We start from the raw sequence: 19,746 nt of genomic DNA, 5'->3' as shown, positions 1-19,746 counted from the left end.
AATTCGATTTTTGTGCTCCTAACAGGCTTATTTTTGTTTGGTTCACCAAAAAATCGGCCCTACATTATTTTAGGATTGTGGCCCCAATATTTTATGAGTCGGTTCTGATGATAAGTGTACATGAATGGCGGCATATTGGTGCAACAAATGGTGATGGACCCTTCATGATTATTATCGACGTGATTTCTCACCCACACCCATCCTTTTTAGAGCACGTTGTCACTTGTTAAGTGTTCTAAACATCACCGTTCATACTTTTAAATCAACATTAAATTAATTCAATGCTTCCAAAACAAAATTCCCATCGGAAATAAAATCCTCGTAACTCACATTTCCTCCTTATCGTAAAGAAGCTTTAATTGAGTTTCAAACATCGTTGATTGAATGTTGAACTATGCAAAGTTGAGCCATGGACCACTCTGAATTTAGACAATTTAATAGTAATGCATGTCTTTCGGCGGTTGTGGCCTGCGGTAGGTAGAATTTCGAATTGTGTAGACATATTTGATTGAAATATCGTAAGTAGCTCGACTAAACTTCCCTAATTGTCCGAGTTGCCAGTTCTAGAATCGGCCTAATAAAATCGATTGATCATTGTCTGAATTTAAAGAACCAGAATTCCCATCCATAATTTTTAAACAATTTGGTTTTGACAAAACGTGCATGGCATTTTGTATTTCCCATGCATAATTTTTAAACAACTGTTTAAATATTTCAGCTTATTAGTAAGAAAGATAAACTTATTAAGAGTGGTGGCTTAAATGAAGAATTTAAAAGAGTTCAATAAACATTTATCTAGTTTGTACCTTTTGAGATAAAAGAGTAAAAAAAATTATTCAACCCAATCAACTTAAAAATTATATTAAAAAAAAAAGTGAACAAATTTGGAACTTTTGCTACGTAATTACAAGTGCTTTTAAGTTTTTTTAATTATACTTATAAAAATTATTATTGGTAAACCAAAATTTCTAAAAATTAAGCACCTCAATTCTCAACCGAACTAAAATATTGATTTAATATCATTACCAATCTCCATCATAAACATATAATTAATTTTGACTCTCCAATCGTACAAGACATAATTTTAGGTCTAATCATGTTTCTTGACACTGATTAAATCAGCCAATGCCTCAACAAAGTTATTCACGTAACCAGCAAATAGTCCAGGACTAACAAGAATCTCCTTCAACTTGGCGTGGTTACTCCTCACTAGCTTCCCGACGTCGCTCTCTTTATCCATCACAGACTTGATCGCATCTCTTAAACTCTCTTTCCAAAACCATCCTGTTTTTTCCCTCGGCACTTCTACAGAGACCTCAAATTCCTCGGTCAACAACCTTGTGAAGAGAACTTGATCACCTATATAAGGAATTAAAACCATTTGGCAATCAGTCATCAGACACTCCCATATCGTTCCGGGACCGCAATGGTTCACAAAGCAGCCTACTGATGGATGAGACAATATCAAAGGTTGCTGCACCCGACCTCCCCAAACCTCAGCACGCCCCTTCACCCGCTCCTCGAACCCTTCTGGTAACCCTTCTTGGACCGTCGATGATCCTCTGGGTGGATTTACCGCTAAAAGAAAGGGTAACCCTGTCAGCTCCAACCCTAAGCAGAGTTCTTGGAATTGATCCTTCTCAAGAACAGTCTGGTTGCCAAGTGCACAAAACACTACTGATCCCGGTGGGAACCCGCTCAGAAATTGGCTCCAGTGTTCATCTAGTGGTTTACTTGTGTCTAGCTCAGGGAGCATTGGACCAGTCAAGAGAACCTTCTTTTGGTATTGACTCGATATATAGTCGCAGAATTTGCCTTCGATTTCTTTGCATGTCCTCAGTGCAATGACATCACAGTTCTTAAAACCAGTAGTGAGCTGATGACAAACTCTCTCGAAGAAGGTAGATATGGTATGAGCATCGTTTCCACGAAAGAACACCTTCGATGAAGGATAGCCCGGTGGGGGAACACCTAATAAACCACCAGGGGCATGTGAATGAGCTACAGCTGTAGCAGATGCTATCATGTAACTCACACTCTTGATCATATGCTCTTTAGCCAATTCTGGAATCCAGTGAGCAAAATCGAAGAAGATCAAATCCGGTCTCAAAGCACGGAACGCAGCTTCAACCTGATCGCGAGTGAGATCCAAGGCTTCGTACAAGAAGTTGTCCTTAGAGATTGCGATATCCGAGGTTGTCTCGGCACCAGCGGGGAGGCCATTGACATGAGGGACTGTGAGTGGGTAAAAGACAATACTGTCTGGGAACAAGTTGTGATGTTCCAACTGTTTTTGAGCTTTCTTAGGCAGCAAGAATGTAACCCGGTGACCTTTCTCAGCTAGTTTGTTTGCAAGATGTAGAAAGGGAATCATATGAACAAAAGCAAACCACGGGAACATAAAAGCATGGAACTTTGGCTCCATTTCCTTTCCCAAATTGTTAAAACACAAAACAATTTGTTAGAAGTATCTGCTTCTTCGCAGTGAAACACCCTTATATGAACTTGGAGACTGGCTTAATGAATTGGGATATTTAGTTAGAACATAGTGGACTACAGAAGCACACGTCTCTAAAACAAAAAAGCCTCTTCTTTTATTTTGCTCAAACAAAAGGGGCATTCTCAAAAATGCCCCTTTTTTAATATATCTTTTTAAAAATACCTCTTCATGTTGACCATTTTTAAAACTACCCCTCTTTATATACAAAATGACCAAATTACCCTTTTTGAGTGACAGCAAGAATGTACAGTCATCAAAATCGAAAATATTTTCCCGCCAAAAAAATTTCCCGCCAAAATTTTTTTTCCCGCCAAAATCGAAAATTTTTCCCGAAAAAATTATTTTTCCCGCCAAAAAAAAAAAAAATTTCCCGCCAAAATCGAAAAATTTTCCCGTCAAAAATATTGAAATTTATACCTTTTAAAAACCTTGTAAATGCTTTTAAAAAACTTTTAAAAGCGTTTACAAGGTTTTTAAAAGGTTTTTAAAACACATTGTAAACGCTTTTAAAAACCTTGTAAATGCCTTTAAAAAGCTTGTAAATGCTTTAAAAGGTTTTTAAACACCTTGTAAACGCTTTTAAAAACTTTTTAAAAGCATTTAAAAGGTGTTTAAAAACCTTTTAAAAATTTTATAAAAACTTTTACAAGGTTTTTAAAAACATTGTAAAAGGGTTTAGAAGGTGTTTAAAAACCTTTTAAAAATCCTTTTAAAAACCATTTGAAAACCTTTTAAAAACCTTTTAAAAACTTTTTAAAACCTTTTAAAAACCTTTTAAAAATCTTGTAAAAGCGTTTACAAGTTGTTTAAAAAACCTTTTAAAACTCTTTAAAAAATCTTGTAAAAGCCTTTACAAGGTGTTTATAAGGCTTTTATAAGGTAGAAACCTTATAAAACCTTTTAAAAACCTTGTAAATTTTTTTTGGCGGGAAAATTTTTGGCGGGAAAATTTTTTTTTTTCGAAATTTTTTATCAAAAGTTTTTTGACAAAAAAAATTTTGGCGGGAAAATTTTTTTGAAAAATTTTTGGCGGGAAAATATGTCGGAAATTTTTTGGCGGGAAAATTTTGTTTTTCTTTTTATTGAATAAAATAATTTTCATCTAAGGGTAAAATGGTCATTAAAAATTGAAAGAGGGCATAAATAAAAATGGCCTGAAAAGAGGGTATTTTTGAAAAGGAGTATATCAAAAGGGGCATTTTTAACAAATTCTCCAAACAAAAACCATCTAAATCATCATTTTTTACAATTAAGAGGTTAATTACTAAAGTAACTCATAAAATATGAGGGTTAGATGAGTTATTATTTGTACCTAAAATTCCCCTTTTGCTTTGTTAGGAAAAAAATGAAGTCAACTTTACTCTCCCAAATTGTTTTTAAGAAAACCAAAATATTTTCAAAAGTCTACTAGACTAGTTGTGACATATTTGTTTGTGTATGACAGATTTGTTTTTGCACAACCGATTTATTTTGTATGATAGACTTATTTTGGACAACAGATTTTTTTCACTACAGTTATGACAGATTTATTTTTCACGACAGACTTATTTATAAAAACACCACAAACTTTCACAACATATGATAGATTTGTAAAATATCTGGCAAATTTATTTTCCACAGTTGTTTCAGATTTATTTTCTTTATTAAAAGTCTATCGTAACATGACAGATTTTTTTACAGAAAAATAATTATTAGGTTGACCTCTAGTGATAACAGATTTGTTTTAAGTTACGACAGATTTTTTAATTAAACCAAATATCTGTCATTTGATAACATATTTATAATGTTTTTTAAAAAATGCTAAAATGACCTATGTAAATACCATATGTTATGGCAGATCTGTTTACGTTATGACAGTTTTTTTGTTTCCTTCTAAAATCCGGTGTTTGATAACAGATTTATTAGATGTAAAATGTAAATATAGTGACAACAGATTTGTTTTAAGTTATATTTTTCAGTCATATTTTTATTAATTATATGTTTTATAAATCATATTATGAATCAAATTTTTAAACTCATATATTTAAAGCATATTTTATACATTTAATTTTCCTAAATCATATTAAAAAATTAACATCATATTTTTATATATTATATTATATTTTCACAAATCTTATTTTAATACTTTTTATATGCATTATTTTTTAGTTATAATTTTATACATTATATTTTTAATAAAACTTATTGAAACTATATAATCTTAAACTTCATATTTTTAAATCATATCATACATATATTTTTATAAACATCTTTTTAGATATTATTTTTATATATTATATTTTAAATCATATTTTATTTTTATAAATTATATTAAAAAATAAACATAATATTTTTGATCATTTTCTATTTTTCATTAATTATATTTTTAAATCAAAATATTAAATATTATACTGTTTTTTCGTTTTCTCAATAAAAAAAGTTTAAAACAAAAATTCATGGGTTTTTAGTCTTTTTACCTAAAAATTGTGTCGTTCTAGTTATTGGATAGGATGGAGTGTTAATCTAGCAATTAATTGTCAAATTTGTGTCAAACTAGTATATTTTCACTAAATTAATCCTATAAAGTCAAAAATAATTGGGAGATTTTCAAAAATGCCCTTTTTCTATGTCATTTTTCAAAATGAAAAATGAAAATGTTCAACAAAAAAAAGATATTTTTGAAAAGGGTATCTCAAAAAAGGCATTTCTAACAAATTCTCAAAATAATATTCAATAAGACCTTTATATGGAAAAGTACTTGTACTCACCTCTCCTCTCTAGCCAATCAGAATCTTCAATCTAATATTTCATTTAAAAAATAAATCAAAATTAAATTAAAAAGCAACAAAAAACTAAAGAAACAAATTATGTATATTTTTAATTAAGGAGAGTTAAAAATTGGCTTGGTTTAGATTTTACAATTAAACGAAGTTATATATCGGTTTGAGTTTGTAAATGAGAATTAGGGTTTAGATTTTAGAATTAGAAAGAAATTATATGTCGGTTTGGGTTTACAAATAAAGTGATTAGAGTTTAGATTTTATAATTAAAACGAAATTATATATCATTTTGGATTTACAAATAAGGTGATTATGATTTAGATTTTACAATTAGAACAAAATTATATGCCGGTTTGGATTTACTAATGAGCTGGTTAGGATTTAGATTTTACAATTAGAACGAAATTATATTTCAGTTTGGGTTTACAAATGATATGGTTAGAGATTAAAATTTACAATTATAATAAAATTATATATCGGTTTGGGTTTATAAAATAGCGGTTTGGATTTTTTATTTTACAATGATGTATACACATTTTATTTTCTTATTTTATAAGGGGATGAGTAAAAGGTTCACCCCTAGGGGTGAACCCAAGTATTTTCACTTTATATGTATCTTATATACATTATTTATACGTTCACATATATTAGATTTTCAAAATTTTATAATATGGATTTAGACTGAGATTTACAAATTTAACGGGTGCGAAAACGAGTTATATTATTTTTTATTTCTTATCATTGACATGCATTTTTTAAGTTCGGAGACAAAATTGCTAAAGGTAGTGACATATAGGGTTTTTAATGTATTAAAAGAATCATAGAATGATTTATTTAACTTGATAACATCTATACTAATATTTTAAAATAAAAATTTTAAATAAATTTTCATAATTTTCAAAAAAATTACCATCTATGACAGCTTATATCCATATCCAAAACAACTTTACAAAAAAAAAAATTACAATCCATATAACCAAACAAAATTAAAGATTTTAATATTAAATAAAAAAATTAGAAATATCCATATAATATTCCACAATTAATAATATAAATAGTTAGAAGATTCTGTGATTTTTAAAACTCTTCTATCATCTTTACTTGATTTTATTTTTAATTACTTTGAATCATCATAAAATACATAAAGTTAATAAAAATCTCAATAAAATTCTGCATATAGTGTAATAACTCTAGACATTAATTTTTGAGTCAAATAACTCTAGACATTAATTTTTGAGTCAAATAACTCCTAGAGTTAACTTTGAAAAGGTACTATTTTGAGTCAAAGGAAAAGACATGTAATAACTCTAGACATTAATTTTTTTTTTTTTTTTTGAATGAATGTAAAAATTTTATTCATTAAAAAAAACCATTTCTTCACAACAAGCATAAGGATGTCTTCATATTGATGAAAAGAGTCACAAATGAGAGATTACATTATGAGCTCGTTTCAAACCAAAGCATAAGGATGTCTTCATATTGCCGATTTCCCGAATTCAAGAGGAGAAGGAGCCTATTTCTGATAGTCTTGTCGATCTGTTTCACTAGCCGAGTTACAGGGCTTGGAGCTTCGCCATGTTTGCGATTATTCCTCTCTCGCCATATTGTATAAACCGTAGCCTGGAGTGTGTATCGCAAAAATAGCAGGGGAGTCCGCGCCAGAGTAGAAGTTGAGATGAAATTTGTGATTTCATCCCAGTCTGATGTAGCATATGTTCCAAGGAAACCAGAGGATAACTTACACCAAATCTGCTGAGAGTATGGGCATTAGAAGAAGAAATGGTTCCTTGTTTCCAGTGGGTCATTGCAAAGAGGGCATGATGAATCAATTGACGAGTTCCACTTCAACATTCAGTCACCTGTTGAAAGTCTATTAAGCATACAAAACCATGTGATAAAAGCGAACTTTGGGGTAGCCTGGGAGAACCATACCCCCTTCGTCCATGCACATTTCGGTGTTGCTGAACGCAGCTGTTGCCAAGTATCACAAGTCGAGAATCGTGGCTTGAAACCTGTTCTCCATTTCCAGAGGTGCAGATCCTCGAGATGCGGTTTCATTTTTGTTCTAACCAGAGCAATTTCTGCTTCAACAAGATTCAAAATATTGACTCTACGTCTTCTGCTGCGGTGCGTTGATATTACTGATGCCACAGTCACATCCGATGTTCTCCCGAGATCAATACACCCCCTGTGTCCTAACAGATCATGAAGTGTTCCCAAAGAAGACCACTGATCGTGCCAGAATGAAGTGGATCGACCATTTTGAATGTCTTTGCGGTGGAAACTTTTTGCTAAACCACGAAGTTTAAGCAACTTTCGCCACATCCAGGAGCCCTGCGATGGGGATGCTGCAATGTCCCAAAAAGAGCCGTGGCGAATAAGGTAAGTGTGTACCCATTGCCCCCAGAGTGAGTTTTGTGATAGTAATCTCCAGATAAGTTTCAAACCGCAGACAATGTTAGTCTCTTTGAGAGAGCGAAGACTAAGCCCTCCCTCGCTTTTGGGGGAACAGACATCAGACCAAGCGACCTTGGCTTGATGAGAGTTGAGGTCCGGACCACTCCATAGGAAAGCAGAACATAATTTCTCAATCTCTTTCATGCATTTCCCTGGAAGACGAAAAGCAGAAAACCAAAAGTTTGTTATACTCATAAGAACCGATTTTATTAGCTGCAATCTTCCTCCGTATGATAAGAACCTTCCTGTCTACGCACTTATCCGATTTCGTATTTTTTCAAGCAACAAAGCGTAGTCAATTTGTTGATAAAAGAAAAAAGGATCCATCGATTGTTAAACTAGGGCTATTTAGATCCGGGTTTGTTCATCTTATTTCTTTGTTCTATTTTAATACATATTTGCTTAACTAGTTAACTTGTGATTGATCCTAGTCGTTTTTTTCCCAAAAAGAAAGAAAAAAATCCTAGTCGTTTTACGCATCGTAAGTGTTGTAAAGTCGTTTGCATTAACTTGGATGAACGTGTTACAACTTGTGTCAGTTGAATTGTAAAACTTAACGAACCATAATCGAACCTATTAATCAAGGTTGTATAATTTCAAAGTTTCATGCGATATATTGTTGAGTAACTAAGTTGCTAGGCACAAGTAGTCGATTTACCACAAGAAAATCGAGTGTTTTGTAGTTCATGTACAGTAAATCATAGAGATTTCCTCATCTAATTTCCTAGCATAAATCAATCCATGATAACCTGAGATTTCCTGTAGCCCAACATTTTGTAGATTGATATATCAATTGCTTATTCCATATTTTTCTGTTTATATTCATCGTAAAATCCCTAAACAAAAACCCTTCTTAATTTTTATTTTATCTTTATACCTTCTTAATATATATATATATATATATATAGTATGTCTATGACATTTATATATGTACACGATCAAATATAGGCAAATCTCAATTTTCAAGTCCATGACGTTCCGTTGGTTACACGCTATTATGGTATTGGTCCACGATTTAAGTTTTAATGTTCATGACACAAGTTTTGGTCCACGTTTTTATGACTTTGGCCCAGGCCATGTTTTGGTCCACCTTTTAATGTTTTTGGTCCAGGCCACACCCCTAAGAAAGTGAGATATATTAGATGGAAAAACTAATGAAGAATACCTTCAATAACACTGATCTAAGTTTAGCACAAATTAATATAAATAAATAATTTTAATTTTATGAAAAATAGAGAATATATCTTCATCTCTCTTGTCATCGCCGAAGATCACCTTCTCCACCGTTCCTTGTCGTCAGAGTCCCTATTTATACAATCTCCATGGATCTAAGATCTCAATGGCTGCTTACGCCATTTACTTTCTGAATCTCTGTGGTGATGTACTCATTAATCACACATACCGAAATGACGTCGGGTGAGAAAAGCTTCTCTTTTCTTCACCTTCGATCTGTTAAATTTCTGAATTCGTTTCATTGCCAGCTCTCTGTGTGTGTGTTTGTGTGGATTAGGGTTCTTTTTTTGTGGATTCGTGATGGGTGAGGAAGGTTCAGTGTTTTGCGTGGGTGATGAATTATCGGGAGATAATTGTGACGGTGCTTTTAAGTTTGAAGATGAGGACGAGACTATTGATAACGATTTATCGGATTTGAGATGAGAAACATTGATTTGAGAATTTTGATTTTGTGATTTGTTTTGAGAATTTACATGATTTTGAAAATTTAAAAGATATGTGTGTTTACAAGATATTGATTTTAACAAAATCAAAATCAATTTACAAAAACAAAACACATATACACACACACATAACACATATACAGATCTATGGGTCCTTCACCAATAATGTCAGTTCAAGGTTTCAAATACTATGTGATCTTTATTGACAATTACTCAAAGTTCTGTTGGTTTTATCCTCTCAAGCTCAAGTCAGATTTCCTTCAAACCTTCTACAGTTTTCAAGCTCTAGTGGAAAATCAATATAAACATAAAATTGGTACCTTTAAGTGTGATGGTGGTGGAGAATTCACAAGTAATCAGTTTGTAAATCACCTCAAGAAGCATGGTATCCAACAACTTATCTTCTGTCCATATACACCACAGCAAAATGGATTAGCTGAGAGAAAGCACATACATATTGTGGAACTTAGACTATCAATGATGTTTCAAAGAACCGTACCTCAGAGATATTGGGTAGAAGCATTCTTCACTGCAAATTTTCTGATAATCTTCTACCTACTACAGCTCTGGATAACAACCGTAGTCCTTATGAAGTTCTCACAGGTCAGGCTCCAAACTTTACTGCACTCAGGGTCTTCTGTTGTGCCTGTTATCCGACACTTCGTGATTATGCAACAACAAAGTTTGATCCATGGTCATTGAAGTGTGTGTTTCTTGGATATAATGAAAAGTATAAAGGTTACAGATGCTTACTTCCATCAACTAGACGTGTCTAAATCAGTCGTCATGTTATCTTTGATGAGGAAGCATTTCCTTTCTCAACTCTCTCGTCTGGTAATCAACGTCAGTGTACGCCTCTAATGGCTGCTTGGTATAAAAGTTTCCCTGAACCAAGATCAGATCAGATAGAGGGATCAATTAGTAAGAGCACTAATGAATCTACTATCAGACCTTTGTTCACATCTCAAGATTTTCCACCCTTACCAACAACAAGTTCTCAAAGAAGTCAGCCTTTAGGAGTGTCTACCGAGAGAGAGGAGGAAAGTCATGGGTGTACGACAGGCTGTGATCCTGCTTCTATAGGCACCAGCTTTCCTTCTTCTCCCATCGGGATGGATACTCCTGAGCAATCTTCACCTTGCAATGTTCCAGTAACTTCGACAGTGCCTCCTACGCTGCCTCCAAACTCTGACGTCTCAGTGGCTCCAACACCTTCGGTTACACCTGTAATTGAATCCAGTGTTAATACGCCTATTCAAACTTCAGTTCAAACTCCTAGATCGCCTATAACTGTTCAAAGTGACAATACCTCTCTAACATCGTCACATGCTTCACCAGTTGCATCTCCAACATTGTCGGATCAGAAATCTGTCACAGCCTCAGTCTCGAGTTCTTCAGGTTCATAGACATAACTCAAGCAAATCCTACTCCTGAAGTTCAACCTAGTCATAAAATGGTAACTCGGTTAAAGGATGGGATTCGTAAACCAAATCCACGATTTGCTCTGCTATCTCACAAAGTTGCTTACCCGGAACCCAAGACTGTCGCAGAAGCACTGAAACATCCAGGCTGGACTAGTGCAATGGGAGAAGAAATAACGAACTGCAAAGCTGCCAACACCTGGTCTTTAACTCCTCCTACGCCTGACATGAATGTGTTAGGTAGCAAATGGGTGTTTAGACCTAAGCTTAATGCTGATGGTTCACTACAAAAGCTTATAGCTAGACTAGTAGCACAGGGATATAATCAAGAAGGGATTGATTACCTGGAGACTTATAGTCCTGTTGTCAAAACAGCTATGGTTCGAGCTGTTCTTGATTTGGCAACTAAGATGCAGTAGGACATTAAGCAGATGGATGTCCAAAACGCCTTTCTTCATGGGGATCTTATAGAAACGGTTTACATGAAGCAACCAGCTGGTTTTGTGGATCCTGATAAACCCGACTGGGTCTGGATACAAGATGTGTATCAAGATATCCAAGAAGAAGTGAAAAGGTTGAGATTATGATTGCAAGCTGTGTTGTGTTTGATGATTTGTGTACTCTTGATGGAGTTTATATATCTGTGTGGTCTAGTTTGTTTTTAATTAACCAAAAAAAAGTTGGTTTTACGTTTCTATTTAGTGTGAGTTCTTAAAGAACTTGGAAGTTGTAAGTTGCAACAACTTAAAGCAAACTTCTAAAAGTAAAACAGAAATATAGTAGAACTGTTAATTTTTTTGTTAGACACTTAGAGCCACTCGTTTTTTCTCTTAGCTTCCTATTTTTAGTATTGAGATGTTGAGTTTATATGATTCGTATTTCGTATTGAGATGTTGCTATATTCGTTATTTCGATTCCAAATGAATATATTCGGTTATGATATTTTCTACACGTATCAACAGTTGTTACAGCTACATTACATATGCCTACTGATTTATATTGGTTGATTATAGAAATCATAGGTCTTGATTAATATATAACAAGTGCATCTTCTTACGAATATGTGTTGAAACTTCCACCAAACTCGGTTATATATAGGGAATAATATATGAACACATGACCCGATTAATAAAGTCATCTTCTTCTTCTTTTGTTTACTTTTTTTCTTGTTTCGATGACTTATGAGAAGGAGCCGTCTCTCTTGCTGCGGCTAAGAAAGCCGTCTCTCTTGCTGCGGTTAGTAATCACATATGTCTATCTATTAGATACTAACTTATAAAGAAAGCTTTCTTAAAGACAGATTTTTCTTTTTCTTTTGGAATTGTGGGTTGACCAGGAAGTGCAGAAGTCTCTGTTGCAATCTGACGTACGGTCAAAATCTGATAAAAGTCCAGTTACAGCTGCTGATTATGGTTAATTCAATCCCACAATTCTTTTGTCAATCGGTTCTGATTTTGCATGAAAATACCGGTCAACCTGGTCCAATCAAACCAGTCCTAATTGACCAAACTTATTGATAAATGCAGGATCCCAAGCTGTGATCAGTCATGTATTAAAGAGAGAACTTCACCCTGAACCACTGTACTTAGTTGCTGAAGAGGTACCTAAATTTATGAACAGTCTCTTATAAACAGTTAAATCACACACACATATACAAAAACTAAATCAAAACATTGATTTTGCTGAGGTAGCTTTGAGAATTTCCAAATTTACATGATTTGTTTGCAATTGTTTGAACGGGTGTGGCTTTGATTAGCGGTGTTCTAGATCAGAATTAGGAATTGAGGATGTGTGTGTATAAACATTGATTTGAATTCTCCTGCTTAAAGATATATGGATTTGTTTATTGTATGTGTGATTCAGAAATCTATTGCTATACTCACTCCTAACGACACTAAGTTATGGATTGTTTTGTTTAATTTATTACTATTGAACCTTGAGAGTTACTGCTTTAAGGTGGCTAGCCAAGATAATTCATCACCACCTAGTTCATCTCCAAGCTACGTGATATATCTGTTGAAGACAGAAGATGCAAGTATGGTTTGGATATCTTGAAGGAGTGTGTCAACATTTCATAAGTCTATGTTCCTTTATCCAGCTTTACTTTAACTTTTGTTTAAACATGTATGATGCTTGTGAAACATTTATAGATTCTTTTGGTACTTGTATGATGCTTCTAACAGTGTCGCATGTTTTTATTAGCACTTTGCTTTAATTATTATTGAACTTCACGAAGTAATCTATGAATTAAGGAAGGATTCTACGAAATTTAGGAAGGATTTCTTGAATTTTATGATGACTTTCATTAAAAAGTTTGAGTTTCTTAACAATAGGATGTGCACAAAAATGAAACAATTTCTCTTCACTAATGGAGTAATATTCTAATATTTGATACATTGAAGCAAAACACACATAAAAGAGATTTAGAAACACATTTCTTTTAATTTAATAAGGATTCAGATATATTCAGGAATGAATCTTTGATTTCATGATGGTATTCATAAAAAATAATAGTTGAAAGATTTACATTTTTAAAGTGTTCATGTAAATCTAACAATGGTTGAAAACAATTCAATGCATAAAATTTGACACACTAAAGCAAAACACACCAAAAAAAAAAGATTTAGAAACACATTTACTTAAATTTAGGAAGGATTCAATAATATTCAGGAATGAGTCCTTGAAATTCAGGATGGTGTTCATAAAAATAAGAGTTGAAAGATTTACATCTTTTAAGTGTTCGTGCATAAGTCTTATAATGGTTTAGAAAACAACTCAATGCATAAATTTAATCATATTGGAGTTGTAACATCCGCGAACCAAATTGGGGATTTGGGGAGTAAGTGTCGATCGACACCAAGATGAGTGTCGATCGACACCATCAATTTTGGTTCGACTAGGTTGTTTTAATTCTTTGTTCTGGTTTGGTTTGGTTCAATTGAAGTTTCTAACCAATGTATATAAGAGAAAACTCGACCTAAGTCGTGGAAAGAGGTTGCTTTGGCCATTCTAAAGAGAAAAGAGAGAAGAGAGAGTGTTCTTGTTGGAAAGTGGTGGATCACGCCGGTATCGGGAAATACTGTTGGTGGTGATTTGTTAAAGTGGATGTGTTGGAAAGGGATTTCTGGGAAGTTAAGTTGGACACTTACTTCGTCCAGGGTGGCTGGAGTGCCACTGTTTAACAAGATAAGGTGGTGTTCGGGGTACAAAATTTCCGTGAAGCGGTGGTGTTGAGGGAAGTTTCCTGAAATAGAAGTTTCTATAAGTGGGAGTTTCCAAAAGAGGAAAGTTCTAAAAATGGAAAGTTTTATGGGAGTTAGAATTTGTCCATTTTTAGCGGTTGTGAGCCTTGGAGGGGCTTGTGTGGCCGATGTGCTAACTGGTTTTGCTGGAGGTCCAGCGGGTGCTGTGAGTGTGCTAACAGGTTTTGCTCAGACCGAGATGACCGTATTGCGGATTTACTGACAATGTTGTTGGAGAAGATTTAATAAGATGATTAGTTCTTATGAAATCTTGATGTGGAATGGGTTAAGGGATTATGTGATTCTGGAAAGGAAAGGTTCCATAAATAGAAAGTTTCTAAATATGGAAAGTGTTTAGGGAGTTAGAGCTTTGCTATTTATGGAAAGTGTCGTTGCAAAAGGAAAATAGAAAGTTCTAGAAAAGGAAAGTTTCCAAAAATAGAAAGTTTAAGGAATAGTTAGGACTTGTCTGTTTTTGGAAAGGGGATCTGAAATGCCTGGAGTGGCGGGAATGTTAAGAGGTTGACTTGAAGAGTGGTCACAGATGAGATGATCAGTTCTCATGGATTTTTGATTGGTGATGTCTTGGTGCTAAGAGAATATGCAGGTCCTAAAATGGGAAGTTTTATGAATAGTTAAAGCTTGCCTATTTACGGAAAGTGCGGTTGCAAACAGGAAGTTCTATGAATAGTTAGAACTTACCTATTTTTGGAAAGGTCGTGTGAGGACACCCGAATGGTTGAGATGTTTTAGAGTTGGCCTGAAGAGTGGTCATGGTGGTGGTGATATTCCGGTGAGGGAATATTGTGGTTGGTAAGACATTGCAATGTTTTACATGAACCACGAGAGATAGTTCCGGTCGGAAGATGCTTATAGACGTTAGGACTTGTTTGCTCATGAGAAGATGATTAGTTCTCCTGGGGAGATGATTAGTTCTACGGAGGAGATGATTAGTTCTCTTGGGGAGATGATTAGTTCTCTTAAGGGGATGATTAGTTCCCCTGGTGCACCGCGGGCTTGATGGGTTGCGACGCTGAGAGCGGCAGAGGAGATGATTAGTTCTCCTAGGGGATGATTAGTTCCCAGGAGGGGATGAGTAGTTCCCCTGGTACCGAGATCTCGAGGGTGACAATCCTAGAGTGAGACTGTATGGCTCGAGGATGACGGTCTGAGAGTGCAGGCGGTGCAGTTTAAAGGTTGTGACCTGAGAATGTATGAGTGAGGGAGCAAATAATGTCTAGAACGTGGGTATGAGCATAGTGACTGGATGAGACCTCAGAGGTCGGGTTTGATCTCGTGTTTTGGGTTGTGCTTACCAGTGGGGTCAGGGTTATGTGGACCGTTGGGTCACGGAGATGTGCGGGCTGTTGCGACAGTGGTACAAAGAATCTTGGTGGACGGTGTTTAGTCCGATCAGAGGATGTGCGGGCCGTGGTGACGGTTGCACGGAGGTCCTTGGCGGATGGACGGTGCTGTGGGATTCAAGGACAAATCCTTGTTGGTGGGGGAGAATTGTAACATCCGCGAACCAAATTGGAGATTTGGGGAGTGGGTGTCGATCGACACCAAGAGGAGTGTCGATCGACACCATCAATTTTGGTTTGACTGGGTTGTTTTAATTTGTCGTCCTGGTTTAGTTTGGTTCAATTGAAGTTCCTAACCAATGTGTATATAAGAGAAAACTCGACCTAAGTCGTGGAAAGAGGTTGCTTTGGCCGTTCTAAAGATAAAAGAGAGAAGAGAGAGTGTTCTTGGGAGATTTTGGAGATTCTAAGCTGGATTGGTTAGATCTGTTCTTGTGGAGTGGAGATCTGGTGCTAGGAACGAAGGGGAAGCCTTCTTGGGTGCTGGATTCGGCGTTGTTGGGACAAAACTTTCTGCAAAAGAGGTGAGTGCAGGACCATGACTGATCTAAGCCTGAGATCTCCTATGTTTTCCTTGATCTATGTTGTTTGTGGTGTTGTTGTTGCTTGTGGTGGTTGTGTTATGGTTCTCATAGGTTCCTAACGCTTTTGGGTGAGTTTGGGACGGATTGGAGATGATTGGAAACAGAGATTCGATGATCGGCATTGAGCAGAACGTGTCTACGGTGTCGGTGTCGATTGACACCAGGTGGGTGTCGGTCGACACTATGTTGGGGTCAGTGCCGATCGACACCACTCTGGTGTCGGTCGACACCAACTTGTCTGTTGCATGGTTTCATGGTTTGTTGTGTTTGTTTGTGGTTTGTTAAACATTTGAATCTCAGTTGCTCTTGTGTATAGCCCAATAGATGGGAGGATTGCCTCACTAAGTATTTGTGATAATACTTACCCATCTCAATTGTTGTTTGTGGTGTGCAGGTTTGTGACGTGGAATCATGGCGATGAGGATGAGGATGATCTAGAGTCTCGTTTGTGTTTTGTTGGTTATGTATGGATATATTATTGGAACATTGGATAGAGTTATGCTAGGTTGTTGGATAGAATGGTTAAGAATGTTATTGTATTGATGTTATGTTGGTTTTGTATTGTTGGTATGTTTCCGTTGTGCATACTGGTTGTTATTGGTTTAATGAGGAGTTGTGGTTTGGGATTGTTTAATTAAGTAGTATGGGATGCTTAATTAAATATTATATTTATTATTATATATATAAAAAAACATGTCGGGTTGTTTCAGGAGTAATCTGTGAGTTTGATGCTCTGTCGTGGAACATGTTGTTCATCATCAACCAAGATAGCACACACTTTTCCAGCCAACACTAAGACACAAGATACTACTATCTTGTAAAGAAATATTTCAACGATATCACAAACATAATACTGGTTATTTAAAAATAAACCACAAAAATACTTCATAAAATCCATTTAAGAAGGTCTTCCTAATATTTATGTATCTCTTTCTAATTTTTCAACAATGCTTCATAAATTGAACACATGGCTCATACCAACACCAATAATCGAAATCAAACACTTCAGAATTTGTTTCTATGAAATCTACGCATGCAGCTAGTAACATATCTCGATGGCAAGGGGACAAAAAATTCTAAGAGAACAACAAATGAATCAAAATAATAAAAAATTTCAGGAAGCAAAACAAAAAAAAAGTTCAATTATATTAACAAAACTCTATTGAATTAAGCATATTCTAGTACAATATTTGGAATCACCATGGGTCCAACAAAACCATCTGCTCTCTAATTTCCTGAACAATATCAATATATAAAGCATCTCTCTAATTCTCTACACAAACTATTAACTACACAAAAGAATAGCTTAGAACACATATTCAGATTCTTATGACAAGTTCAAGCATTTCGTATAAGTATCAAAAGTAGCATAAAATCTAGATAAATAAATAAAAGTTGCATAACAATCCAAAAATGAATTGAATCGTTTTTGTTCTCTAAAACATAAAACATAAGAAGGAGAAGAAGAAACTAAAACCATTAGTTTTAGAGAAAGTTTTTCCGAGTCACTCAACATTAGTTTTAGAGATATTGAGTGACTCGTATACAACATTAGTTTTAGATACAATATATTTATACGAGTCACTCAACATTAGTTTTAGAGAAAGTTTTTCCGAGAGTTCTACGAGTCACTCAACATTAGTTTTTCCGAGAGTTCTACGAGTCACTCAACACGTCATCGTCCTCTTCCGTGTCATGGTCAATCATGAACAAAAGGAACCAAACACTGGCGTTAGAGATTGTAGGACACCATGGATGCAAGAGATGGGGACTTACGGATTCCCTAGGTTCTTACATGCTGAACATGCATCACAAATCCGACACACCAATGAGAAAAACTTGTGTCTTGAGCTGCACGGATGGAATTGTATTGCTTTATACCGAAACCATCGAAGGTGCACCAATGTATCATGTAGGAAACCCCTTGTTGCAACAGTGGGTTCAAATCCCTTTTTCTCCACATCTCACGGTTTTTGATGTCGTGAGGTTACAGGAGAACATATATTTCAGCGACACTGGACTGGTAACAAAGATGGAAAAGGGTATTGTCGTGGGTTACAAGGTAGTGTGGATATTGGTCTCATTTGTGATATCTGCTAATCTAAGTTTTTTGATATATTCTTCCGAAACAGGAGAGTGGAAAACTGAAAATGTGCATTGTCTTCGTTCCATGCTGTGGACTAGACTAAAGTATTCGGTTTCTTTGAACGGGATTCTTCATTGGATTTCCTCTATTGGTAGCGACATCGACGCGAGTTATGTTGTATCATATGATTTCTATAATGGAAGTGATGTGTGTCATACTATACCTTTTCCTGATCTCTATGAATTATATCCACAAACTCGGCATTTCAAGAGAACAATCACAACGTCTGTAGGATTTGTGGTGTATTGCAACGTTTCTCGGATAATGGAGTCCCTACAATCAAGGTTTGGAGGCTGATCTCTACGGATGATCATCCTAACGCATGGCAACTCTCGTGGAAAGTCAACACCAATTTCGAGTTCGGTGCTGATTATTTTCCCGTGGTGATGCATCCTTTGAACTATGAGATCATATATCTGTGGAGTAGAAACGAGAACGCTCTGGTGTTGTTAAACTTGAGGACACACAAGTTTAGGCTTTACAAGGAGTCATCACCGGAGGAGAAGGTGAAAAATGCTATGGATGGTTGCATCATGAGATTTAACGGTTGCAAGGAGTATATGGACTCTATCTACTCAATTTATGTCAATGGCATTCTCGGTGGTGTTCACAATCTTTACTTTTCAGCGTACGTGCTCCCACGCTGGCTAAACCCGCTCCCTCAACGTTCTTCTTAATTATTTATGTTTCTTAGTTTGCTTCTGTCATTTTCTTCTTTTCAGTTTTTGAGTTTTTCTTTTATTTGATATGATACACAGGTTCATATGTATTGACAGAAACCATTTTTATTAGGATTTACATGGCTGGTTATACAATTGATTTGTGTCTCAGTCTTGAAACATTTGATGGGGTGTGTTCTACCATAGTGGTTTGGCGTCTTAACTCTTAATGAGATGAATTAGTTAACAACTTTTTGGTCATTTTAGCTATCTGGACTGAAGTTATAAAAAATTACAATTCCAATGACTGAGATGGATTAGCATGCTACCTGTATTACGGAGATATGATATCACTGATTACGGAGATATGATATCACTAATTACGTATATTAAGGTTCCATATATGTATAGTAGATTATACTCAATAACTCTGTATAGGATACCCTAACAAGGTACTCGTGTATATATATTCTACACTCTTGTTGTTAATAAAATCATCACTTCTATAAACGTTTGCATGGTATCAAGAGCCATACGATCTCTCTTAAAAAAAAAAAAAAATTCTCTCTTTGTTTTTTGTCCTTTCACGATTGTGATCATGTCTTCGTGTGATACCTCCTCATCTGCGGTTGTTACTGATGTTGTTACCATTGACAACAAACCCCTACTCAACATCAACATGACTAATATCACCAAGCTTACCTCCACCAACTATCTCATGTGGAAGCTCTAAGTCCGTGCTCTCCTTGCGGGATACGGTCTCGTTGGTCACCTTGATGGATCTGTTGAAGTTTTGTCTCCAACCCTCACTACTGACACCGGTGTGACGCCAAATCCGGCTCACGCAATCTACCAACGTCAAGATCAACTGATCTACAGTTCCCTCCTTGGCTCCATTTCACTCTCTGTGCAGTCTTTGCTCTCTCGTACTACCACTG

The 19,746-nt window shown here is 35.3% G+C and overlaps 1 protein-coding gene, 2 long non-coding RNA genes and 1 pseudogene across 3 annotated transcripts; 3 read left to right on the top strand and 1 right to left on the bottom strand.

The window, feature by feature from the left end:
* Positions 1 to 988: 988 nt before the first annotated feature.
* On the bottom strand, positions 989 to 2,572 carry LOC104721603 (UDP-glycosyltransferase 79B8). The gene has a single exon (XM_010439630.2). The coding sequence runs from the start codon at positions 2,423 to 2,425 to the stop codon at positions 1,091 to 1,093; it is 1,335 nt and encodes a 444-aa protein (XP_010437932.1). The 5' UTR covers positions 2,426 to 2,572; the 3' UTR covers positions 989 to 1,090.
* Positions 2,573 to 8,881: 6,309 nt separating this feature from the next.
* Positions 8,882 to 9,461, top strand: LOC147948475 (uncharacterized). Its single transcript, XR_015578412.1, has 2 exons — positions 8,882 to 9,132; positions 9,227 to 9,461. It is a non-coding gene; the product is annotated as an uncharacterized LOC147948475 (long non-coding RNA).
* A 2,019-nt stretch (positions 9,462 to 11,480) lies between these two features.
* LOC104721589 (uncharacterized) lies at positions 11,481 to 13,081 on the top strand. The gene is made up of 4 exons (XR_757047.3): positions 11,481 to 12,049; positions 12,150 to 12,225; positions 12,340 to 12,413; positions 12,770 to 13,081. It is a non-coding gene; the product is annotated as an uncharacterized LOC104721589 (long non-coding RNA).
* Positions 13,082 to 17,708: 4,627 nt separating this feature from the next.
* Positions 17,709 to 19,038, top strand: LOC147948474 (putative F-box protein At3g23950 pseudogene; annotated as a pseudogene).
* Positions 19,039 to 19,746: the final 708 nt, after the last annotated feature.

This window comes from Camelina sativa, chromosome 2, assembly GCF_030686135.1.
Source record: "Camelina sativa cultivar CO46 ecotype springtype chromosome 2, ASM3068613v1".
Classification (NCBI taxonomy): domain Eukaryota; kingdom Viridiplantae; phylum Streptophyta; class Magnoliopsida; order Brassicales; family Brassicaceae; genus Camelina; species Camelina sativa.
The sequence above is the reverse complement of the archived record's forward strand: the minus strand, read 5'-3'. Positions and strand labels throughout refer to the sequence as shown.